We start from the raw sequence: 9,304 nt of genomic DNA on the forward strand, positions 1-9,304 counted from the left end.
CTGTAAGTGCCTGTTACCCATGGAGAGGACCTGGTTTTAGTTCCTAGCACCCACAGGGTGGCTTACAACCATCCCAAATTTCCAGTTCCAGGTTATCTGACCTCTGCAGCACCATGTGTACATGTGGTACACATACGTACTGGCCACACACAAAACCAATCTAAGAATTTTTTAAATCTACACTCATTACCAGCCTGACCCTGTAGAAGCTACTCCGGGCACACTCCTGGCCCCTCTGATTTCTGTGAGTTGTTAATCTCCACAAGTCTTAAGTATCCCCCTCTTGCTGGAGTCTGTTGGAAGTAGTAGTGCCTGAATCTAGTCCCTTAATCTTCTTTGCTTGACACAAATTGTGTTCCCTGTACCTTCATACCTAAACAGCTAGGGTTACCTTACCTCTTGGGCTCTAGGATTAATAATTCACTAACTCCAATTCTGCTGGACACGGTTCCTGTCCCCACTTCTTCCAGTAGAAACAAATCTAAGAGCTACGTCTGGTGGCATGCTTCTGAAATTCTATCACTCAAGACATGGAAGAAGCAGCAAATGCTCTTAATCAATGAACCATCTCTCCCCTTCTTCCATGTTCTCTGGGATTGTGGTTTGTAGCTGCTTTCTTTGCTTTATGTTTAAAAACCATCTATGAGTGAGTACATGTGATAATTGTCTTTCTGTGTCTGGGTTACCTCCCTCAATATGATGTTTTCTAGCTCCATTTTCCTGCAAATTCAAGCTGTCATTTTTTTCTGCTGTGTAGTACTCCATTGTGTAAATGTACCACATTTTCCTTGTACATTCTTCAATCGAGGGGCATTAGGTTGTTTCCGGGTTCTGGCTATGACAAACAAAGCTGCTATGAACATAGTTGAGCACATGTCCTTGTGGCACGATTGAGCATCCTTTGGATATATACCCAAAAGTGGTATTACTGGGTCTTGAGGAAGGTTGTTTCCTAATTTTCTGAGAAATCACCACACTGACATCCAAAGGGGTTGTACCAGCTTGCATTCCCACCAGCAATGCAGGAGTGTTCCCTTTTTCCCCACAACCTCTCCAGCATAAGTTGTCATCAGTGTTTTTGATCTTGGCCGTTCTTACAGGTGTAAGATGGAATCTCAGAGTTGTTTTGATTTGCATTTCTCTGATGACTAAAGATGTCGAATATTTCCTTAAGTGTCTTTCAGCCATTTTAGATTCCTCTGTTGAGAGTTCTCTGTTTAGGTCTGTACTCCATTTTTTTTTATTGGATTATGTGATCTTTTGGTGTCCAATTTCTTGAGTTCTTTGTATATTTTGGAGATCAGACCTCTGTCTGATGTGGGGTTGGTGAAGATCTTTTCCCATTCTGTAGGCTGTTGTTTTGTCTTGTTGGCCATATCCTTTGCTTTACAGAGGCTTTTCAGTTTCAGGAGGTCCCATTTATTAATTGTTTCTCTCAGTGTCTGTGCTGCTGGGGTTATATTTAGGAAGTGGTCTCTTGTGCCAATGTGTTCAAGTGTACTTCCCACTTTCTCTTCTGTGAGGTTCAGTGTGACTGGCTTTATGTTGAGGTCTTTGATCCATTTGGACTTGAGTTTTGTGCATGGTGATAGATATGGGTCTATTTTCATTTTTCTACATGTTGATATCCAGTTATGCCAGCACCACTTGTTAAATATGCTTTCTTTTTTCCATTTATTTTTTGCGTCTTTATCAAAGATTAGGTGTTCGAAGATGTGTGGATTGATATCCGGGTGTTCTATTCGGTTCCATTGGTCCTCCTGTCTGTTCTTATACTAATACCAGGCTGTTTCCAGTATTGTAGCTCTGTAGTAGAGTTTGAAGTCAGGGACTGTGATGCCTCCAGAAGTTCTTTTATTGTACAGGATTGTTTTGGCTATCCTAGGTTTTTTGCTTTTCCATATGAAGTTTATTACCGTTCTTTTGAAGTCTTTGAAGAATTTTGCTGGGATTTTGATGAAGAATCTGTGGTTGGTTTTGTTTTGTTTGGGTGTTTGTTTGTTTGTTTTGTTTTTCTGAGACAGGGTTTCTCTGTAGCTTTGGGACCTGTCCTGAAACTCTCTCTTGTAGACCAGGCTGGCCTCAAAGTCACAGATCTGCCTGCTTTTGCCTCACAAGTGCTGGGATTAAAGGCGTGCGCCACCACTGACCGGCTTGTTTTTGCTTTTTAAAAAAAGAGATGGAGGCAGGAAGATGAGTTCAGTCAGATCCTCAGGTACATAGTGAAGTCAAGGCCAACTTAAGCTACATGAGATCCTGCGTCACATTCTGACTCAACTGAGAATACAGAATAGCGTACTGGTGTGTGTGTGTGTGTGTGTGAAATAAGCAACATTTGAGTAGCAGATCTCTGTAAGTTCAAGGCCAGCCTAGTCTACATAGCGAGTTTTAAAATGAAATGTAGGTGGTACAGAAATAGCTTTCGATAGGAAACATAAAGTGACGGTTGATTTGGCAAATCTTTGCGGGCAAAGACCATTGCTAGGCCTTACCTGCAGTGTGTGTGTACTGATCTACTGTCCACTGTTCCTAACCGCTACTGGTCTACTGTCCACTATTCCTAACCACTCCCGGTCATTCTCTAGGCTTCAGCCTGCCCTCCTGTTATCCATCACGCCTCTGTTCCTTTCACAACCTGGCATAACTTAGGCAGATGGCTCCACTATCAGGCGGCAAACCCATCTAGGTACCATGTGTTCCAGATTTCCCGGGCTTCATTCCTCTCTCTCTTGGTGCCTGATAATTGTTCCCATGCTTTGTCCTTTGACCCAGTCCTAAAACATCATCTTTCATCCATATGCTAGATTGTTAAGTGGTCCTGGAGTCAGCAAGACAGTTTATCTCTGTTTTCAAAGTAGGTTCGACAGAAACTGGTCAAGACAGATGCCCTACCAGATGAGCATTATCTGGTTACCCAAACCGGAAGCGAGCTGCTCTTATCTACCCTGGCGTCCTTATCAAGATTCCAACAAAGCCTCCGTGGGGCGGGATTAGGGCGGAGCCTGTTTGATGACGTGATTCGGACTATGGAGCCGGTCTTGATCGCTGTGCTCGATTGGGTAGCCTAACCGGAAGTGGACGGCCGTCTGGTCCGGAAGGTGTGGGACTCCGAAGCGGCGGCAAAAATGCTTGGAGCGAAAGCCGACTACCGGCTACCCACGGACTGCGCGCGCCGGTGGGTCTCGTGCGACAGGAGGGACTGGTGCGGGCGGGCGCGGGGTTCCGAGGCTCACATGGTGCTTGTCCTCAGGATAGTGGCAGAGGTGCAGGGCGCCCTGGACTCCTGCGCGGAGCGACAGCGACAGTTGGAGCGGAGCCTGCGCGTTTCCAGGCGGCTGCTGCAGGTCTGGTACGCGGACCTTGGGATCTATCCAGGCCCTTCTCGGAATCATGCAGAGCCCCAGGGACTGGGAGGCCAAGTGCAACTGCACCCGTTGGAAGCCGGCTGCCTTTGCTATCCCTCCTTATTCTGCAGGGTCTGAAGCTGGGGATCTGTTTAGGGGTAGGGCCTGTTTGGGTCATGTCATAGCTGCCCTGTCCTTGTAGGGAACCAGCCAGGGTCTGAAGCTGGGGATCTGTTTAGGGGTAGGGCCTGTTTGGGTCATGTCATAGCTGCCCTGTCCTTGTAGGGAACCAGCCAGAACCCTAGCTCCGGAGCCAGAAACCAAGGAAGAGGCCCCAACTCCAGGTAAACCTCAGCTGCTTTTTCCACGTGCTGCCCCTGGCCTTTCTCTGACAAGTTGTTATGGGGGCTCCATCCTGGGACAGTGAAGCCTGGTTCTTGACTTTCACAGCATGCACACCGAGTGCTCAAGACCTCAGGGAACTGGAGCTTCTGACCCAGGCACTGGAGAAGGCAGTACGAGTGAGGAAAGGTCCGTCTAAGGCTGGACAAAGAGACAGAACCCCCAGCCTGACTTCTGCATCTAATGCAGCCGCTTCTGGTGCCACTACTCCTACCCATTCCCAGCCCTCCAGCCAGGCTGGCAGCCGTGCATCAGGTGCAAGATCCACCAAGGGCGTCCAACGGGCCACAATCCCTGCCAAGGACCACCCCAAGGGCAGACCTCTGTCAAGGGGAGATAGGACCCATATGGGAACAGAATTCCAAGCTACCAGGTCTGGACCAGGCCTCTTGGACCAACAAATGGCCCCATCAGCTGTTCCTCGTCCCACAGAACCCTTCACCCTGAAAGAGAAGGGGTAAGCCTCTCAGATCCTAACTGGAGAAACTGTGTTCTGTCTGTTCATCTCTTAGCAGGGCATTGAGCTGAATGGGGAAGCTCTGGGTACCGCTCCATAAGTGTCACGCAGTGAAGCAGGCAGGGTAGAACAACTGGTTGGGATGGTATCAGGTTTGTCGTTCTGGAGCCTGACCAGCCAAGGGGCTTTAAAGGGACTCTGCATGGCTCGGGTGTGTTCTTGGTGTTGGTGCCCTTTCCTCTCTCTCTGGACTGGGTCAGCACCCGAGCTACTCCAGAAGCCCTTTCCAAGATGCTTGCCTGACAGTTAGACAGTTAGCAGAGAGGGGTGGAGGAGGTTCGCCCTGATGGGCTCTGAGCCAGGAGTAAGAATGACAGCCTTAGAATGAGAAGAGGCTGCTCCAAGCATTGGCTTCTTTCTGACAGGACTCTCCTACAATTACCTGCGGCATTCAGGAAGGCGGCTTCCCAGAATTCCCGGTAAGGAATTCTGAGTGGGGACTGGGAGACAGGGGAACCATCACTAACATTAGGACTTGCAAACAGAACCCTGTAGCAGGCCTCTCGGGCCCCTTGTGCGCAGCGTCTGTTACAGTCCATCAGGTGCAGTGGCTCTCAAGCTCCCAGGTCAGCCGCTCGGGTGGCTGGTCGGTTGGTTAGCTTTGAGTTTTCGAAACAGCTTTTCTGTGTGGCCCTGGCTGTCCTGGAACTCACTCTGTAGACCAGGCTGGCCTCAAACTCACGGGGATCTGCCTGCCTCTGCCTCCCAAGGGCTGGGATTAAAGGTGTGTGTCACTGTCACTTGACTTATTTTTTGTTTCAGTGTGTGTGTGTGTGTGTGTGTGTGTGTTTCTGTGGGTACCTCACCAGGAGAGGGTGTCAGGTTGTGAGCTGCCTAAGGTGAGTGCTGGGAGCCGAACTCATGTCCTCCCCTCTAAGAGTAGCAAGTGGCAAGTGCTCTTAACCACTGAGCCATCTCTTCACCCCTCAACCATTCAATTCCAGGCTGTCTTCCTTCTGGAATGACAGGAACGGGCCCTGTTTCATAGAGGTGCTGCAAGGGTCAGGCAAGATGGCGCCTCTCAGGCGTTTGCACTGTGCCTGGCACAGCTCTACCCTGCCCTCTTGTCTTTGTCAGTATCTCTAGGTTCCCTGAGACTTCCGTTGTCCTTACTGCTGTATAACAAAGCCAGGGATGTGTGCCCCCATCCATCTTCCCCTACCTCTTTAGGTCCCTTGTTGTTAGTTAACTATAACCTTGCTCCTCCTCTGGGGCTGCCTCTATCCCTGTTCCAGTCTGTGGGCCCAGCTCAGCGCTGTACAAGCCAGTGACTCCACAGATGCCACCAGAGCCGCCAAAACGCAGTTCCTCCAAAAACTCCAGCTGGCTGTATCCTTACTGGCAAGGAAGAACCGGGGGTTTGTGGCTCTGAACCTGGCAGGTTGGGAAGGGGCCACTGTGGCATGGCAGTGGTATCTCTCCCAACCCACCTCGGCCACAGAAGTTTCCCTGACCAGTCTGCAGTCAGGCTGCTCCAGCCGCCGGCCCAGTGCTGCTGAGGTAGAGGCTCATGCCCAGAGCCTGAGGAAGGCCTGTGCACTGCTGAGACTTCGTATGCAGAAGGCGCTGTCAGCAGGTCAGTGGGCCTGACGGGAATGGTGGAGGGTGGCAGGAAGGCTTTGGGGACCATCACGGACTCCATTTGCCCTCCTTAACTCGTGTAGCCCCCACTGACTGGATGCAGGAGTACCGATGCCTGCTCATGCTGGAAGGACTACAGGCCATTGTCGGACAGTGTCTCCACAGGATCCAGGCGCTCCAGACAGGTGAGGTGTTACCCTGCCACTGCATGTGCTGAGCTCTGAACTGGAACAGGCATTTTAACCTGCCCTGCCTGTGACTGAGTAGGCACCAGCCAGGCCCAGAGGCAGGCAAACGCATCACACCAAACATACCACACATCCTGCCACACACTAGGCTGGGTTTTTGTTTTGTGTATTTGTTTTGTTTTGTTCGTTTATTTATTTTTTGATGCAGGGTTTTTCTGTGTAGCCCAGGCAGTAACGGAACCTGCTCTGTAGACCAGTCTGGCTTCCAGCTCAGAGATCTTACTGCCTCTGCCTCTCGAGTGCTAAGATTAAAGGTTTGTGCCACCACTGCCCAGCTTACAGGTTGTTTTAAAAGCTTGACTTTGGGGGACTGGAGAGGTGGCTCAGAGGTTAAGAGCACTGACTGCTCTTCCAAAGGTTCTGAGTTCAATTCCCAGCAACCACATGGTGGCTCACAGCCATCTGTAATGAGATTTGATGCCCTCTTCTGGCATGCAAGCATACGTGGAAGGAATGGTATATACATAATTAATTAATTAATTAATAAAAAATGAAAGCTTGACTTTGTATCCCTTAAAGTCCAATTGAGAGTAGGGAAGAGATACCTGGAAAACTAAGTACTGGCCTGTAAGGAAAGAGAGACTATAAACGGCTGTTCTCTTAGCTGTGACAGGAGGACCGCCAGGACCATGCCCTGTGGAGAAGCCCACCCAGGCCTCATCACCCTGTGGAGGAAAGATGGACTCTTCCTGGAGCCCTGAGCTCCTTCTCTACTCTAGCACCGAGGAGCTGCAGACCTTGGCTACCTTGAAGCTTCGCGTGGCCATGTTAGACCAGCAGATCCATCTAGAAAAGGTACTATATCAGCAGGAGGTGGTGATGTGTACCTGGGTTCCTGGGAGCCGGTGACCTTACTAGGCTGGCACTTGAGCCCCCTGTGGGTCAGTCTCAAGAGACCTGGGATAGGCTGTGACTGTGAGCCTCTGGGTCTCTGTGTGAACTGGAACATTCTCCAAGTACATTGTGTGCCCGGGATGCTTAGAATCTCAGAAAGGAAGGCCGGAGAATGGAAGCTTGTCCCAGGACTTCCCACATGGGGAACCCTGGGCTAGTGCCCCAGGATAGAGTCCCACTGAGGCTTTGACCTTGTACTGTTCCCCAGGTTCTGATGGCTGAACTCCTCCCTCTGATAAACACCCAGGAGCCAGGAGGGCCACCTTGGCTGGCGCTGTGCCGGGCTGCATACAGTCTGCTCTGTGAAGGAGGTGAGCACTTCCTCACGGTTCTTCAAGATGACCCTGCCGACTAAGCAGGCTGAGCAGAAGTCTCTCTGGGAGAGTCCCCTCCTCTCAGCTGGAGTGTAGTGAGCAGGGATTGAAGGGGATTTTCCTGTTTGGAGGAGCTAAGAGCACAGAGAGAGCTGTGACTTCCCTGGGAAAGCTAGGTGCTCAGGGAGGCTGTCGGGGTGCTCCCTCAGTGCCACATAACCACCAGACTTTCTGGTCAGGGCTCCGCTTTCTGCCTTCCTGGGAAAGCCCCCCTTGACTGCCATCACTGTCTCGCTGTAGGCCACAAGCTACTTGTATGAATCTGGAGCTGTGTGTTTATATCGCTTCAGAGTAGGGCTTAGTAAGGAGCTTTTCATGTTCTTGTCTCTGTCTTTGTGGTAAGGACTTTATCAATTAAGGGGCTTGGACACACCTATAATCTCACCACTGGGGAGGCTGAAGCAAGGGGATCCTAAGTTCAAGGCCAGCCTGAAACCCTGTCTAGATTAAATAAATAAAGGAAAGAATATATCAAGTAGAATTTTCAAAAATATGATTGTCCTTCTGCCTAAGGGGGGAAACCATTAACATTTGCTCACTGACCCTGCCGTCTCTTCCCCACGTGTGTGCACGTGCCGCACTGAGCCACCTCAGAGCAGACTTGGCTCTGCCCACAGCCATCCCAAGGTCCACCCTGACTCCTCAGGTGTCAGTTTTGTCGCAGCCTGTGGGGTCTCTGTGTCCTGCTGAGTCCCCACTCGTGGCATTGTCACCTCATAGGCTTTGCCCGCTATTGTAAGAATTGTCAGTTCCCTGGGAAGACAAGAATGGGCAGGGGGCAGAACATGGGTTTCAGCATGGATTTCTGGCTTGGGATTTCCTAAAAGATTCTTTTTCTTTTTCTTTTTTTGGTTTTTCGAGACAAGGTTTCTCTGTGTAGCAGCTTTCCCCTCACTGTCCTGGAACTCGCTCTTTAGGGCAGACTGGCCTGGAATTCACAAGAGATTCTCCTGCCTTTGCCTCCCAAGTGCTGGAATTAAAGGCATGAGCCACCACCACCCAGCTCCTGCAAGATTCTTAAGGACTCCCAGCCTCAGTTCCCCAGAATTTTTAAAACTATTCTATTTTGGGTGCTGGAGAGATAGCTCAGTGGTTAAGAGCATCCACATTATGGCTACAGCTGCCTGTAACTCCAGTTGTAGGAGATCTGGTGGGCTCTCCTGGCCTCAGTAAGCACTGGACATATGTGGTACACATACATACATGCAGGCACAACACCCCCATATGTATAAAATAATATATTTTGGGGAGGGAGGTTGAGACAGGGTTTCTCGATAGCTTTGGAGCCTATCCTGGAACTAGCTCTTGTCGTCCAGGCTGGCCTTGAACTCACAGAGATCCACCTGCCTCTGCCTCCCGAATGTTGGGATTAAAGGTGTGTGCCACTACCATCCTGCTTTAATAAATAAATTTTTATGTGTATGTGGGTTCCTGTATGTATGAATGTGTACCTTGTGTTTTTCTGATGCCTGCAAAGGTCAGAAGGCCTCAGATTTCCTGGACTGAAGTTGCAATTGGTTGTAAGTTGCCACGTGGGTGTTGGGGACAAAATCTGGGACCCTTGGTTCAAGAGTACCAAGTGCTTTTAACTCCCAGGTCATCTTTCCATCCCCTAGACTTTTTTGTAAATGGTCTTTCCTTTGATTCTTTTTTTTTTTTTTATTTAACATAGTTTCTTTATTGAATCTTTAGGAATTTCACATCATGCACCCCAATTCTGCTCACTTCCCAGTCTCTCCATATTCTCCCCTCCTCCCTACAATGGCCCCCAAAAGAAAATTTTAAGACTCAAAACAAGCAAGCAAACAAAGAAAAACAACACAACAAAACAATGGCAACAAATCAAAAAGAAAGCTCTTCGCTCCTCCATCTTTCCCGCCTCGCCAGCGCCGTCCTGGTGGATTAAGAGCCGCAGTGTGTCACAGTGTAGCCTTTTGTCCAGTC

At 49.6% G+C, this 9,304-nt stretch overlaps 1 protein-coding gene across 3 annotated transcripts; it reads left to right on the plus strand.

Moving 5' to 3' along the window:
* Window positions 1–1,197: 1,197 nt before the first annotated feature.
* On the plus strand, window positions 1,198–8,782 carry Tedc2 (tubulin epsilon and delta complex 2). 3 transcript variants are annotated; one of them, XM_085694712.2, is made up of 10 exons: window positions 1,198–3,175; window positions 3,251–3,349; window positions 3,630–3,688; window positions 3,795–4,203; window positions 4,629–4,682; window positions 5,499–5,839; window positions 5,928–6,029; window positions 6,697–6,887; window positions 7,195–7,297; window positions 8,227–8,782. In XM_085694712.2, the coding sequence occupies exons 1-10, from the start codon at window positions 3,126–3,128 to the stop codon at window positions 8,238–8,240; spliced, it is 1,422 nt and encodes a 473-aa protein (XP_085550838.2). In that variant the 5' UTR covers window positions 1,198–3,125; the 3' UTR covers window positions 8,241–8,782. The 3 variants fall into 3 exon arrangements, with proteins under 3 accessions (XP_085550838.2, XP_048292252.3, XP_048292253.2); XM_048436296.3 differs by having other exon boundaries at window positions 1,208–3,175; window positions 5,499–5,592; window positions 5,728–5,839; window positions 7,195–8,782; XM_048436295.3 differs by having other exon boundaries at window positions 1,202–3,175; window positions 7,195–8,782.
* The last annotated feature ends 522 nt before the right edge of the window (window positions 8,783–9,304 follow it).

The sequence above is a fragment of the Myodes glareolus genome, chromosome 9 (assembly GCF_982192425.1).
Source record: "Myodes glareolus chromosome 9, mMyoGla1.1, whole genome shotgun sequence".
Taxonomy (NCBI): Eukaryota; Metazoa; Chordata; class Mammalia; order Rodentia; family Cricetidae; genus Myodes; species Myodes glareolus.